A 14,622-nucleotide genomic window follows, 5' to 3' on the forward strand; every position below is an offset into this window, starting at 1 on the left:
CCCTGCACGCCAGTGAGGGGAGGAGCAACCGGAGGGGTGGTGTCGGGGTTGGGGGGGGGGTTGTTTTACCAGCCCACGCCCACAGTGTTACGCTTCCACGCCACGAAAACTCGCGTGGGAAGCCCACGGGGGGCAAGCAGGAGCACGCAAGGAGCAACGGCGGGTGGATCTTCTTCCTGCTCGTGGCGGGGCAGAGCGGAGCAAGAGTCCATGGCCAGCACCGGGGAGCTGGAGCGGTGGCTCAGTGAGTGGGGCTGGGGGCTGCGGGTCGGGGATGGCTTCGCTGCTGGCTCCTGCGCCGCTTCCAGCAGTGCCGGAGCCAGCGGCAAAGCCATCCTCGACCCCCAGCCCCCACTGGGTGGGCAGCGGAGCAGCTTCAGCTCCGTAGGGAAGGGTCCATCTCCTCCACGGAGCGCCTTCAGGGTCATGTTCATGGGTGCTGTCTTAACCTGCTGCATCTCTCCTGCTCCCCATCTCTCCTGTCCATCCTCGGCTCCAGTCCTGCCAGTGCTGTTTGTGAGCTGGAGTGGGCAGTAAATAGAGCCAAAAAAGACTTCTGCTCGACTCAGCCGTGCGGGCAGAGCTTTGGGATGGGCACTCACGCAGCCCTGTTGCAAAAGGCTAAACGGTGCCTGTGTTCCAGCACGGCAAGGGTTGCAGTCCGGTCCTGGGAGAGCTGCCTGTAAATGCTTTTCAACAGTTTCTTATGCTCTGTGCTAAAAGCAACATGGTGCTGTTGCTGCTTTCAACACCTCAGTTTATGCCTGACTTTGACTCTCTCAGGACTGTGTTTTTAGGCAGATTTTAGTAACAGCTGTTTCCTGCTCCTCCTGCATCTTCCATTTCTGCCTTTTTTACAAAAAGTCCTAAAGCAGCTGGTAGCAGAGCGAGGTCTGAGCTGCTTCCTGCCTTGTGCTGCTCACTTGCACGCCTCTTGCACTGAGGTTGTTTTTTCTTTCTTTCTTTCTTTTTCCCCCCGCCCTGTGTAAGATAAGGCCACTGACCCAAGTATCCCCGAGGAAAACTGGGAATGCATCCAGCGTTTCTGTGACCAGGTGAACGCCGACACAGAAGGGTAAGGCAGACAGACAGCTCTTTGTGTTCGCTCTGTGCTGGGTGTCTGGCTCTGAGCTTCTCTTATGGCTGTGGGGGGGAATGGGACCTGTAAGCCACGGTGTGGGGAGCCTGGAGAGACAGCACAGAGTGCTCGCTGGGCTCTGCTGCTCCTGAGAGTGCAAATAAGTTGCAAAGAGGTGTATGCGAACGTGGTGGAGGTTGATGCCTAGGAATGGGCTCTGACATCCATTGCTGGAACCCACGAGGCAGCAGGTCCTGCCTGCTGTGCCCTCACCACTTGGGAGACTGGCCATGGATACCCGCTGTGGGGTTCTGCAGGGAAGCCCTGAGCAAGCTCAGCCTTGGCTTTTCCTTTCAGAGAGATGGGAGATCTCTGCTGGGACTTTCCTACCATCCAGCTGACAGTCTCAGCTCTGTGGGAAGGAGCAGGAACTAATTAAGCACATGACCTGTCAAAGCTTAGTGATCATTTCTTTCTTTAGGGCAGACCCCTGTGCATTCAGAGCCGCGTAGCCTGGCACTGTCTCCCACAGCAGCGTGTGCGCACAGGATCAGTCAGCAGGCTGTCTCGGGCTGTGCATCAGAGCTCCTGCGACTGCAGAGAGCCAGCTCTCATGGCCCTTGGCCAGGGAGAACCCGCAGCCTCTCCCAGCAGGCTCCCTCCCAGAGGACAGCCTCTGGACACGGCTGGAGATCAGCACTGGGGTCACACAAGCTGCTTCAATTCATCTCTTGCCCCTTGTGCGTGTGTGCGTGCCCTAGGCCGGCACTCTGCCAGAGGAAGGGTCTCTGTCATGCAGCAGGTTGTGAATCTGGCAGTTGCTCTTCTCTGCAGGGCAAAATCAGCAGCTTCTTTTTTTTTTTTCTTGGGAACTTGTGCATTGTCTCACTTGCTTCTGCTACTCCCCAGCCCATCGCTTGCACCGAGACTGCTGGCACATAAAATACAGTCACCTCAGGAGATGGAAGCTCTCCATGCTCTCACAGTAAGTGCTTTCATCCGCATGCAAAGAGAGGCAGCAGGAACTTGGAAACAGAGTTTGGGGGGTAGAGAGAACAGCTGTCTTTTCTTTTTCTCTTAGATGTCTCTCCCTTTTAACTTTCCATTGCACAAGAAACACAGAAACTAGGGTATAACGGAGGGAGTAACTGCTGTTGTTCCTTCCCGTGTCGCTCTGCTGAGGTGTTTCAGTGGACTGCAGCTCTTGCTGTTTGACCCATGGTCCCACCACAGGACCAGGGGCCCAAAAGTTATTAGTGATAGGTAGAACAAAGCAGATGGTCTTAAACCTGCTGCTTAAGAAGGTTGGATGAAGGAAAATTACATGTTCTTGCTGTAAAACTTTCTCAGTATCTGGTGTTTGTGAATGCAGTGCCAGAAAGTTCTTAGATTTAGTATTATACTGGCAATTTTTTTTAAAATTCCCTAAGACCTGTGTGTACAGTTTCTGTTTGGTACTGTTTTGTTTTCTGCAGGTGCTAGAGACCTGTGTGAATAACTGCGGTGAAAGATTTCACCATGAAATAGCAAAATTCAGGTTTCTGAACGAGCTGATTAAAGTGCTTTCCCCAAAGGTAGGTGGTTGTGGTTACGCTGGATATTGCAGGTGGGATGCACTGTTTGTTTCACGCCAGACATGAAGACTTAGAATTAATCACACACAGAAGTAGAGCAGAATTTGTTCTGTGCCCAAGCATAAGACCTGAATGTGAATCCCAATAAAAGATGCAAGCCAAGGGCTCTTTTTGTGAAAAGCTTTTTCCTTGTGGTTTCTCGTAACTGTGCTGGGATAGTCAGGGACTCTAAAGGAGCTTGAAATTCTTCCTGTGGCCCTTTTGGCTCTCAATGGTTTACAGGACTTTGGTTGGGGAAGTGACAGAGGACAGAGATGCCAGGAGCTGCCTAGAGCCTCTCCCATGTTTTCTTATGCTCTATCCTTAAACACTTGTCCTCCAAGTGCTCTCCTCCTTGCTTTCTCCTGCCAAAGGTTAGCCTGGCTTTGGGCCCTGTTCAACGGGCAGGTTCAGCTTACGTATTGGCAGGGGGGGACTGGACTTGAGGAGCGTTGGTGCAGTCCTTGTGCAGCACTTGCTCCACCGTCGCCTGGCGCTTGTGCATTCAGTTGTGCTGTAGCTAACGTGGAAGCTGCAGAGTCCCTTCCTGCCGCTCTGCTTCCCTGGCTCGCAATATATTCATTCAATATATTCAGTATATTCATTCCTGCTCCCTGCTGTGGAGCACTTTGCTTCTGAGTGCAATCGCTGCCTCCTGAGAAGAGAAGCAGCCGTCAGAAATGAGGAGTTTAGTTTGAGAAGCTAAGTGAGCTGCCAGTTCAGAGCAGGTCCCCTGGCAGTGCCTCTCACGATGAAAAATGGAGACCTGTTTTATCAGGGACTGCATGATCTTCATGCCTTACTCCTCTCCACATCAAATAGCAGGCCTGGGACTTTCTTAAATACCCTTCTCAGCAACTCAGCAATCGATTCCCCTTTTTAGCGGGTCCTGTGCACATTTACCACTTGTACAGGCTTCATTTTCCATTACATCACCTCGATGTCAGAGGTGCAAAAAGCTGATTTCGGAGAAACGTTTAACCGAACAAGAGAACCTCTTCTCTCAATCCCAGGTATGATAAAGGTATTTCAGTGAAACAACAAAGTTTAAAGAATATATCACCACAGAGAGTTTTGTCTGCTGTTTTGACAGAACAGCTATCATTTAGTGAATTTAAAATGCCTTGTGTTTTGTAGGTTTGTGTGTGGCTTTTGTCATTCTTCCTGTTAATGCATTCAAGTGAGTGCTCGTAGGCAATAATGAGAGAAATCAGAGAAAACATCCAGATGCTGAAAAAAGGCAACTTTCATTTCTCATTTTGTTCAGGCTAGTGGTGCTATTTGCATTGCAGGCAGTTAAGGGAAGTATTTAAAGTCGAGCACAGAACTATTTTCACTAAAATAAAAGAGCCTACTTTTGGTTTCAGATTCAACTTCAGAGAAGTTTTGAAATGGTTTCATTTTGATTGTCATATAATATTTATGTAATTATCATATGCTTAATAGCATTGCTTGTATTTACAGCCACAGCTATACACGCTCAGCTATACACACTATTTCCTATACCACAAGATACAGTTGATAACACTGTGAATAAAGTGTTAGGAATCCATTTGCTACTTGGGCTCTGCACACAAACAGCTTGGGGCTAGACCCATATGCCATATCTGGCACTAATTCTTTGGTTGTAAACTTTTTTGTCTCACTTTACTTTCTTGTTTTCTTTTCTTTTCAGTACTATGGAACCTGGTCTTCAGAAAAAGTCAAGTCAAGAGTCACAGAAGTAATATTCAGTTGGACAGTCTGGTTTCCTCAGGAAGTTAAAATCCGGGATGCTTATCAGATGCTGAAGAAACAAGGTTTAGTTCTGTTATTTCAGTTTCCTTTTTAGCCTTCAAGTCACATTGTTTCAGACCACAGATATCTGTCCTCTTCACTTTGTGACTCAGCTTTTTTCATAAAACATTGTGTGTCAGGATAAAAGGACAAAGGCCACGCTTAGAAGACTGTTTGGGTGCTTAAGGATGCGTGTAACTGTTTAAAAGAGATTTACTAAACAGTGTTACTGAGTCAAAGATCAGGCTAGCCTTTGTGGCCTCTATTCACACAGTGCTCGCCACTGTGGTGCAGGGAAGAGGTACAGGACAAACTCAGAGTGAGCTTTGCTCTGGAGTACTCTCCCAGGATTATAAGGGATGGGTTCAGAGAGATCCTGAGCTGGACTTTTCATCCATTCCATCATATTTAATAATCATTGCTGGTATTGCCATCCAGAAATTTTTCTAATCCCATCTTGATATCCCAGGTAATAAGCTTCATAACTTAACAAAGAAAATGCCATAACTTTTTGTGGAAGTTCAGGGGAATGAGGGAATTTGTTTAGTTTCCCCCCCCCAGGTTTGCTTTGTGCATCTTTGAGCAAGGCTTTGCAAACCTTCCCCCGAGTCCTGCTGTGGAAACCTTTCTCACCGTCACTGCCTTTCCTTCGTGACGTGGGCTGGGGTGCTGAGCAGGGCTGCAGGGGTGCTGGGCGCCCTCCTGACGGGCAGCTCTCGGGTTCCGCCGCCCATCCAACGCCTGTGCGGTCAGCTGCTGCTGCTGCAAGTGCTGGCCGGAGAGGCACGAGGGGAGACGTCCATAAAATCACTGCTCACGTTAAGGGCTCCTTTGGCATTCAGTTGTGTGTGTTTTGTGCTCTACGTTTCACGGCTGTACTGGTTGTTGCAATCCTGTGCGCCCGGAGGTCAATACTGGTGTGCTCCCGGTGCTCTTGCTATGGGCGGATTTTAGCGATTCACCCAGAGGGAGCTCAGCACATCCAAATTTTATTTTCTGCTCTGAAAATCTCATTTGGCCTGTGCTTAATTCAAGAGAAAAAAGGAAGTCTTTTGTCTCGGGGTGTGCTAAGGCAACTCCTTGCTTCCCATCTCATCCTGTAAAGTTCTGGGGAGGAGTGAAGGAACTAGGTGCAAAATGCAATGTACTGTTGAGGATTGGTGTTTTAACAGCTCAGGCATCACTGAACAAATACTATTACTCATTCCAGGGATTGTAAAAGAAGACCCCAAAGTGCCAGAAGACAAAATTTTACCTCCCCCTTCCCCGAGACCTCAGAATTCTATTTTTGACACAGATGAAGAGAAATCCAAGGTAAACCTTACGGTTTTCATGCCTATCCCCCTTCTGATTCGTATTGATGAGAAAACAGGCTCAGTCATATTGTGGAGGCTTTTGCTGTTTCAGGCAGAATATCTTCAGAGAATTCTTTGATGCTTTGTCAGAAATTTTTGCATAGTAAAAACTGAAACTCTTTTACAGAAAAACATCAGTTTCTATTAAACTTTCAGAGGGAGGGTTTTCCCAGGTCTTACAGAAGTTCTGCAGAGCCAGAGAGTTCCTGTTGCCAAACAGTGTGTGCAGGCAGCTGTGCGAAGCAGCAGTGTAATCTGGATTAAATTATGGGACGTGAGCCCACGTATTTCCAGGTTCATAGAAACCACTACGACAGCGGGCGTCTCTCAATATCTGCCCTCCTGTGACGTGTGCCTGTAGTATAGTGCCCAGAGACTGCTGCTCACTGCTGTCCAATGCTCTCCCCTCTCACAGCTCTTAGCAAGGCTTTTAAAGAGCAACCACTCTGAAGACCTGCAGGCTGCCAATCGTCTGATCAAGAGCATGATTAAAGAGGTAGGCAGCTCCTTGGGTCAGGAGCTGTGTTTGCAGCCAGGGAGGGTGGGAAGGGACCTGGCAATTCAGTTTTTGACAGTGGGTCCTCTATACCTCATCTCCATAATGCTGCCCCAGGGGAGGGACGATTTTCAGTATTTGCTATTCTGAATTTAGAGTGTGGGATTGTTTGGGTTTTTTTCCCCTAAAATATGCCATTGCCAGGAGGAGGGAATATTTATACCCAGGAGCCTGTGTGGCAGGACACTTCCACGCTAGTGGAATCCTGGCAGTAGTACTGCGTTAGTGATCGAAAATTTCCAAAAAGAAACTCAGTTCCCAGTTGGGAAAAAGACACATCTGTACAGAAGTGCTTCTTTTCTGCACACAGTGTGTGTGCGTGTGTCTGTTCTCATTTCCCATCTGAAAAGGCACTCCAATTCTCTGCATAAATAGGAGATTAGGTGTAGCTTAACAAAATCCCTGCCGTCATTTTGAGAGTGTCCTTCTATATGGTAGAAGCCACCAACTCCCAACTCTGATTTTGAAGTCTTAGTCGTGTCTGTGATGAAATGAATTCTTATGCACCAGCACCCTGGCCAGGATGCCCCGAGAAGGGCAGGAGGTTTCCATCTTCACCCTTGACAGGGAGGTGTGGTGCAGCACTGATCCTGGGGCTGCTGGGGGGTGAGTCCTTGAGCCTCCTCTACCTGCAATAAGACGTTAATAGGAAGCAACTCCCCAACAAGTGTGATCCAGAGTGACCCAGCCGAGCATGTGCACTGGCTGTATTAGCCCCATCATCATCTACTTTTATTTAATTTTCCATCAAAGGAACAAGAAAAGTCAGCTAAGGTGTCCAGAAGAGTGAATACCATCACTGAGGTTTCTGAGAATGTTAAACATATGGATGAATTACTGGAAAACTACAAGAGGCAAGAATTATCCAAATCTGACCACGAGACCCTACAGGTACATGCTCTTTTTCCTGCGTAAGAGGTTCTTTTGACTGGCTATGGCTGGGAGGGCCCACGGCAACAGGATTCAAAGGGCAGCACGGTGCACTCGGCTTCTGCCGGGGAAAGAGCATTACCATGGCTGAAATAGCTTCTAACGTATTTGATAAATAACAGCCCCTCCCATCAGCGTGGGGGAAGTTGGAATGGAACCATCTCCTGCGGTACCTGTTTGAGTTTCTGTCCAGTTTAGCTGGTCTTCTTCTGGTATCTTATGGGGAAATGGTTCTTCCTCCAGTAGTGGTGTAACACACAGGAATCCCCTTTAGCCTGGGCGGGGTGTGGTGAGATCTGACCAGAGAAGCTCAAAGCTGTGGGTTCTTCAGCTTGTGCTACGGTTTCTGTGATTCCCGTTTTTCTACACAGAGTTCCCTGATCTGCTGCTGCTGCTGCTCGTAACTGTCAGTGAATTAAGGAAATGTTTGATAGGGCTGTCAGAATAGCTTTACGGCCTCCAAATACCTGAAACTCCACTAGGATGCCTGCCAGACTTTGTACGTGAGAACTTCTCCTGTGGCTATGTGTGATGACAGAGTTTGGAGTTAGGTCCTTTGGAAGGGCTGGTGCTGTAGATGGAAGAGGCTCTACTTTCAGACTGAAAAAATGTCTGCCTCCATGCATCTTCACTTCCTAAAACTCCAAGAAGAGAGTCATAAGCAGGTTTGCATTTTCTGAGGGTAGATGCAACTAATGGTTTTAATACTTCCCTCTGATTACTGTGATCGATCAGTTTACTCCTGGATACTTTTGAGTAATTTTACACTGATCTATCCTACACCTGTGTGCATAGAGAGGATGTGACTGCTGAGGAGATACCAGCAAAGCCTCCTTTTTCCGGTGGCTGTACTTCCAGGCTACCGTGGGTTTTTAAGAGTGCAGTAACCTGTAGCATTGATACCCTTTGTCTGGACCTGGGCAGAAAGTGCATCTTCTAGAGGTAGTATCACTTACAGGTGGTCACAGGGATGGAGAAGTGTGAAAGTGTCTGGGACCTCCTGAGCAATGACGTGAAACATTTCCTTCCACAGACTCTGTTTCAACGCTGTGAGAAGCTCAGGCCACTGCTCTTTCGCCTTGCCAGTGAGACAGTTGATGACGATGAGGCTCTAGGTAAGAGCCAAGACTGTCCTTGGATTTTTTGGGGGGTTAAGTTTATCTACCTTTCCTTTGACAAGTGGGGTGTTCCCTTCCACTGATTCCCACAGTGGAATGCTCAGGCACATGCTACCCTGCTGGTAAAGCTTTCCACTTTCACCTCTAAACCGTGCCCATGGGAATTGGCAGTCTCCTCACAGTCCTCTCCAAGGAAGCTATCAATTTTCACTTGGAGCCCCAAATTAAACAGTGAACCCTGTTTCTTTCAGCCAAGGTGGTTTTCAGAGTTTGAGGAGTTCTGGTGTTCACAGAAGTGAAGGCTTTTGAGGTCTTTTCTCTACAGACCTGTCTATAAACACAGAAGGGAGAATACTTTTTTAATTTTGTAAGTATCATATTGAGGAGGGTCATATGAGCAGAATTTTTGAATTCCACAGTTGTGAAATTTAGCCCTTCCCACAAGATTGTGTTTCAGTCTTGTCCATATGCCTTGAAAACCTGACTGAAGTGATGCCTCGCTGAAAAGACATCTTAAACAGCAACCGTAAAAGCTCACCTCTGCCTCAAACATTTCATTCATATCCATGAAAGCCAGGGTTCTTCAGCTGGGGAGTGCTGGATTAGAGACTCAAGTACACTCATAAAACTTGTGGAGAACAGCAAAGTGCATAACAGATGGCAGGAACTGTAAGTACCTTAGAGATAGGATCAGATTTCAAAGTGATCTTGATAAATGACAGAGAGGCCTGAAATCAGCAGATGTATGTGCAAAATGCTGCACTTCAGAAAATGGAATGAAAAAGTAGGCAGGATCTTAAGGCAGATTGCCCCACTAGACTTTGCTCCAGGCAAGTCCTTAGCTGCACAGTACCTTTCTTATGAGCAGTTTGGAGAGTGCTGTGGAACTGACCACTGTGTTAGAACGTTAATGGTTTTGTTTCTTCTCTTGTTTTCCAGCTGAGATACTGCAGGCCAATGACAAGCTCACACAGGCGCTCGGACAGTACAGGCAGGTTGTAGCAAGCCATGAAAATGGTGGTGGAGGAAGTTCAGCCACCAACTCTGCTGATGCACCAGGTAAAGAGCATCCTGCAGCGTTCCATGACAGCTCTGCTCCTGCATGTCATGTATGAGTGAAGTTTGGAAGGGAAGCGCTTCTTGGAGAATAAATGTGAAGAATACATAATACAGGAAAACTACTATGTAACCATCATTTTCTTTTACATATGGTTGATAGAAAATATTCCTCAAGTTCTTCACCTGTGAGTCCTTTTGAGCATGCCTGTACCCATAAATATGCTGTTCCTTTCAGGAGGTTTCTCTTTAACTCTTTCTGCTATCTCCAAAGCATGCCGGCCAGCCCCAAGACGCATGAAGAGCTATACACTGATTGACTTCTCTGAACTGGAGGCGACGTCCCAGTCCCCTACAGACCAATTTGCAGACATAACCACCACCTCCCGCCACGGCAGCACAACCTCTACCTGTCTGCTCGATGAGGAGTTCAAGTCATTAGGTTTGTATGTGCAGTTCAGTACAGTGTTACCCTTGTTACTAGGATTCGTGGTGTTTAATAAAAATAGGAGAACTTGAATTTAATGTTGGTCCTAAGAGAAAGCAGACCCTTTCAGCCAGTGTCATAAGATTTGAAGAATGTAGTTTCTTTAATGGTGTTAGACTGTAGTCAAACGGCTGTTAGACAACAAAGGAAGAATCTATGGAAAACTCTTGTTTTCTGTAATTGATCGGTGGCATTCTGGCATCTTTCGTAGGTCTCAGCAACTCTCCTGTTGAACAGAAACCACCACCTGATTTTGGCTTAGCAGAGGTGAGTGATCCTCAGGTATGTTAGTCCGTACAGTACAAAGGAAAAAAATCAGACAGGATTCTTGATCTCTTAGCTTTCTCTGGCAGCCTTTTTTTAATGCCACTCTGTTCTGAAGGGAAACTGGAATCCTCCTGCTCTGCAATGAATTTCTCAGTTGCAGTTTGCAACCAGATTACTCATATTATTATTATTTCTACTTTAATTAGTGTTATTAAAAAGTGTGATTCTTTTCAGTGGAACAGGTCTCATTTTTGCTGATGTTATATAGCATGAACCAGAAGTGCCTTATTTTTCAGACTGCTGTACACAATGGATATGGTGAAATCGTAAGTGCTGTTCAAACGCTGGGACTGCAGGAGAGCTGGGAAGACAGCTCTTCAGAGAAGAATGAATTTCAGGGCCTGGGCGATCAGCTCTCTCCACCATCCAGGAGCAAGACGTTATCCTTGTAAGCAAACTCTGCATAATACAGTCTGACTTTGGAGACGAGGAATACTGTTTTACAGCAGTGAGGTTTAGGAAAGCCTTTCAGCTACAACTGGTTAGTGATGGCAAGCTATCCATCCGCGCATTGGCTCTTAAGCAGCAGTTATGCACCTATTAATTGCACTTTGTGTAATTGCACGCTAGGACCTTCCAAGGGTCAGAAACTTGGAGAGACAAATCCTGTGGCTTAGTAACAAGGCGTTCTTGAGCTAAAGGAACAAAAACCTTACAGTCAGGTCTTTTTATAATAACCCGTGACTCAAAAAACACTTTCCCTGGCTTTCTTCAGTCTGTGACAAAGTAGTTTCCAGGCATTCAGTGTAAGCCCAATAGTTCATGAACCAAATTAACTATCCACAGAGCGGGTGGATGCTTATCCAGTCTGACATAATATGGGCCAAGAAATTTTACTGGATATTCACAGCTTCTTGCATTGTCTTTGAGCTAGAACATATTTTAAACTCACTGACTAGATCTCCAGAGAGTCTGTGCATAGGGAGAGCAGACTTCCAAAGCCCCTGAACAGTTTCGCATTAGTAACAGAAATGTCTGCCTTAATCAGTGTTGAAACAGCAGCTTCTTCCATATAAAATAGAGACAGTTGTCAAATTTCTCAAGAACTCAGAGTGTAAGCTTGTACTTTCTGTATACCTAAAAGTGATGAGAGATTGGGAACACAAAATGGACACAGGAGATGGTATATACCATGTAATCTCTCCAGTTAATATAAGCTTTCTACATGCTTTTCTTTCCAGGGATTTATCACCAATGAAATTGCCCTTTCCAGATCTTCCAAATAGCTCAATGGCAGATACGTCATTCTCCAGCCTAGGCTACGAGCTAAAGCCTGCTGCCTCTTTGCATCCAGCTTCTCATGATGCTTCTCTAGAAAACCTTTTTGTCCCTTTAATTTCAATCACACCAAGTAAGTGCAATGGTTTCTGTGCCCCAGCTCTGCTTACTAGAGGCTTACTAGAGCTCTTCTGTGATTTTTGCAGAGGAGCAAGCCAAAGCAGCTTCATGCTGTGTGGGCTGGCTGGAGAAAACTAATGTCTGTTCTATGAAGGACTTGATGTTTCTGAGAATTTGAGCAAGCGCTAGGGATTGTATCATGGTCTTAGCACCTTTAATCAAGCTTCAAGCAGTTCTTTTCCAGAGGCTTAAAAGATAATTATGTGTGGGAGTTGTCCCGCTTGCTAAAGCAGAGCTGTTTTTTCCACCTCTGCTTTTCGATTTAACACCGCATGGCCTGGCCCTGCAACCACTTGATGGAGTGTTTCCCTGCATGCGTGGTACCCCAGTGTCTCTGAGCAGGGCATGTCCTGTTAAGAGGACTGCGGAGCCTTGGCCATCGCTACTTTTGGAAGAGGATGGGTGCAAAGACATTCTGACCTGATTGTCTTGACTTCAATCTCTCAAGTAAAGGATTTACCAGATTTTGGAAGGGCTGGATGGTGATAGCCAGGTGTGGATTTACCAGTCAATGGTGATAAGAGCTAATTCTTGTATGTGCTGAAGAGTTATGTTTTACTTTTCCCATCATATCTGTATGGGATTCATACCTGACATCTCTAGCTGACTCTTAAAACCTGAGCTGCTAGTCTCCCCATCTCTAGACATTGAGGTTCCTTTATTTGCCTTAGAGGCAAAATGTAACTCACAGGCAGGTGCTGTATGCTGCTTGGTCTGTGCGTTTCTTGGAGGAAGTAAAAGTTTGCATGAATGTTTCCTTTTAGCTGTTCCTTATCCTGTCTTTGCTGTTCTGCCCTCAGAAGGGAGGGGAATCCATTCTTTGTATCTGATTCTTCTTTTGTCTCTGGCAGGCAGTATCTGTCCACTTACTGTGTACGATAAGAATGGTTTCAAGGCTATGCTCCACTTCTCCAGAGACCCTGCTCCTGGCCGACCAGATGTGCTGGTGATGGTTCTTTCCATGCTGAGCACATCAGCTCAACCAATTAAGGACATAGCATTCCAGGCTGCAGTTCCAAAGGTGAGAAACCTATGACAAGTAGCGGAGAGTGGGACTACTCAGAAATGTCCTGAGGAGAAGGTTTGCCATTTCTTGCTTAGGATTTGCCTTGCTCAGTGGAAATTGCATGGCCTCCTTTCTCTGAATGGTGAACTTGTATGGTGATGCCCTGGTGCCTGATTTACAGAGTATATCCCTGGCCTTGAGACAAGAAGGCAGGGCTCCAGACATGCTGCTTTAGCCTCCTGGGTAAGGCACTTGTTCTGCCTGCATATGTGCAGCATAGAATTATCTATTTAGGAATATCTGCCTTTAGATGCAGGTTGTGGAAAGGCATGCTTTTTATTAAATGACAAAATCTGGCTGATGTGTCTTTAACCAGCTCTGTGGCTTTGTAATACTCCCAGTCTTTTTTCAGTGTGGATCAAAAAGCGTTCCTTTTGTTTTCTCTTTCAGACCATGAAAATAAAGTTACAGCCAGCATCCAGTTCTCAGCTGCCTGCCTTCAGCCCTTTCCTCCCCCCTGCGGTGGTATCGCAGGTCCTGCTCCTTGCCAATCCGCACAAGGTATGTGCGGTGATTGAGTCTGCTGGTGGAGTGCTCTGAATGTCACTGTAGTGGGTCAGGTATTTGTATGAAAGGTAGGGAGATGCAGGAGAGAGACAGAGCAGTCTGGGCTATGCTGGGAAGACATTTTTCCCACTGAAACAGCTTTTCAGAGATATAATCTGAAGGATCAAATGGGCAGTTGCTGCGGGGGCTTGCACAGTTCTACTTCAGTCTGCCTGCATAGGTGGCTCCTGGTAGACACTGTGCAGATGCTTGCAACTGATGGAACACGAGGCCACCCAAGGCACAAGCAATGGGTGGCAGTTCTGTTGCACTGATGAATAATCATGAGACCAATGACTGTTGTAAGGAATCCTCTGTCTCTGAGAAGGTTGGCCAGACCTGGATTGCCAGTCATGCCCTTGGGTTGCTTGCACAGGTCTCCCAGGGGGTTCCAGTCACTCCTTATATATATTTTAGGAAGATCTAGGTCTTGTTCTGTGCAAAGCTTCGCATGCCTGAAGTGTTACTCTTCCCTTTCAGAGGGTGTTTCACTGCAGGAAGGCTGTGAGGGGCGAGGCTGAAGGGGGCCCAGGAATCTGCCAACCATGACGTGCTCCTCTCTCTGTTCCTTTCTCTCATAGGATCCCATCCGTCTGAGATACAAACTAGCGTTCACGCAAGGTGTGCAGCCCTTCAGTGAGGTGGGAGAGGTGACTGGCTTCCCAGAAGCAGAGCTCTGGGGCAGGAGCTGAAGTTCAGCAGGGTTGGACATTGCCACGTTGCCTTAGCAGTGGATGGGGAGGGACTGTGTGCCAGCAACGCCAGCCTGGACTCTGTAATGGCTCCTTTCCTTGGGATCCGCCATCTCCTTCTTCCTTTTGGTTTCTGTGCAGGTGTCTGGCAGGAGGAGTGTAAGCTGGCTGCTTCTGCCACAGCCTTTTTCTGTAGCTGACCCTGCATTATAGGAGAGCCTTGCAGTCCGGGAGCCTTAATGCTTCTTCCCTACAAGTCTTTCCTGCTGCTTTCTGGGCCAATTTTCCCTCTACCCTGACACTTTTAATTTTTGAATTAAAAACAACAACAAAAAAGCAATCCTATACCAACAATCAGTCCTTGTGGCAGACCTCTCGCAGCCAGGATCTGTTCCAGGGATGTACCCACCTCGTCCTCACTGCAGGAGGAATGGTGGGAGCCCGGCTACCTGGACTCTGCTGGATGTGGTTTATAGGGAAAGGGACAAAATGGAGAAAAGGGAGTAAAAAACGGGCATCCTTGGGGACCAGCCTGGGATAAAAAACTGCCGAGAGTCTCCCGCCTCAGGAGACCCTTCCACGACTCTGGCCTCCGTCCCTGGCAGCTCCGGAAGTTATTTTGGT

General features: G+C 47.1%; 1 protein-coding gene across 2 annotated transcripts; it reads left to right on the forward strand.

Annotated features, from left to right (window-relative positions):
• The first annotated feature begins 56 nt into the window (after window positions 1-56).
• GGA2 (golgi associated, gamma adaptin ear containing, ARF binding protein 2) lies at window positions 57-14,316 on the forward strand. Of its 2 annotated transcripts, none has more exons than XM_074597240.1 (17): window positions 57-244; window positions 991-1,075; window positions 1,988-2,063; window positions 2,554-2,652; window positions 4,367-4,490; window positions 5,678-5,781; window positions 6,238-6,318; window positions 7,132-7,269; window positions 8,342-8,423; window positions 9,366-9,485; window positions 9,757-9,924; window positions 10,181-10,251; window positions 10,533-10,684; window positions 11,478-11,647; window positions 12,546-12,715; window positions 13,151-13,261; window positions 13,888-14,316. In XM_074597240.1, exons 1-17 carry the CDS (start codon window positions 211-213, stop codon window positions 13,996-13,998), a joined length of 1,896 nt encoding a protein of 631 aa, XP_074453341.1. In that variant the 5' UTR covers window positions 57-210; the 3' UTR covers window positions 13,999-14,316. The 2 variants fall into 2 exon arrangements, with proteins under 2 accessions (XP_074453341.1, XP_074453342.1); XM_074597241.1 differs by having other exon boundaries at window positions 10,181-10,236.
• Window positions 14,317-14,622: the final 306 nt, after the last annotated feature.

This window comes from Larus michahellis, chromosome 8 (genome assembly GCF_964199755.1).
Source record: "Larus michahellis chromosome 8, bLarMic1.1, whole genome shotgun sequence".
Lineage (NCBI taxonomy): Eukaryota > Metazoa > Chordata > Aves > Charadriiformes > Laridae > Larus > Larus michahellis.

What these genes read in the sequence shown, in the direction of transcription:
- GGA2 (XM_074597240.1), top strand. Translation starts at nt 211, where the DNA reads ATGGCCAGCACCGGGGAGCTGGAGCGGTGGCTCA. An exon ending in AAGCTCTCCATGCTCTCACA is followed by an intron (nt 2,064 to 2,553) that starts GTAAGTGCTTTC and finishes TGTTTTCTGCAG; the next exon opens with GTGCTAGAGACCTGTGTGAA. An exon ending in TGAGGAGTTCAAGTCATTAG is followed by an intron (nt 9,925 to 10,180) that starts GTTTGTATGTGC and finishes CATCTTTCGTAG; the next exon opens with GTCTCAGCAACTCTCCTGTT.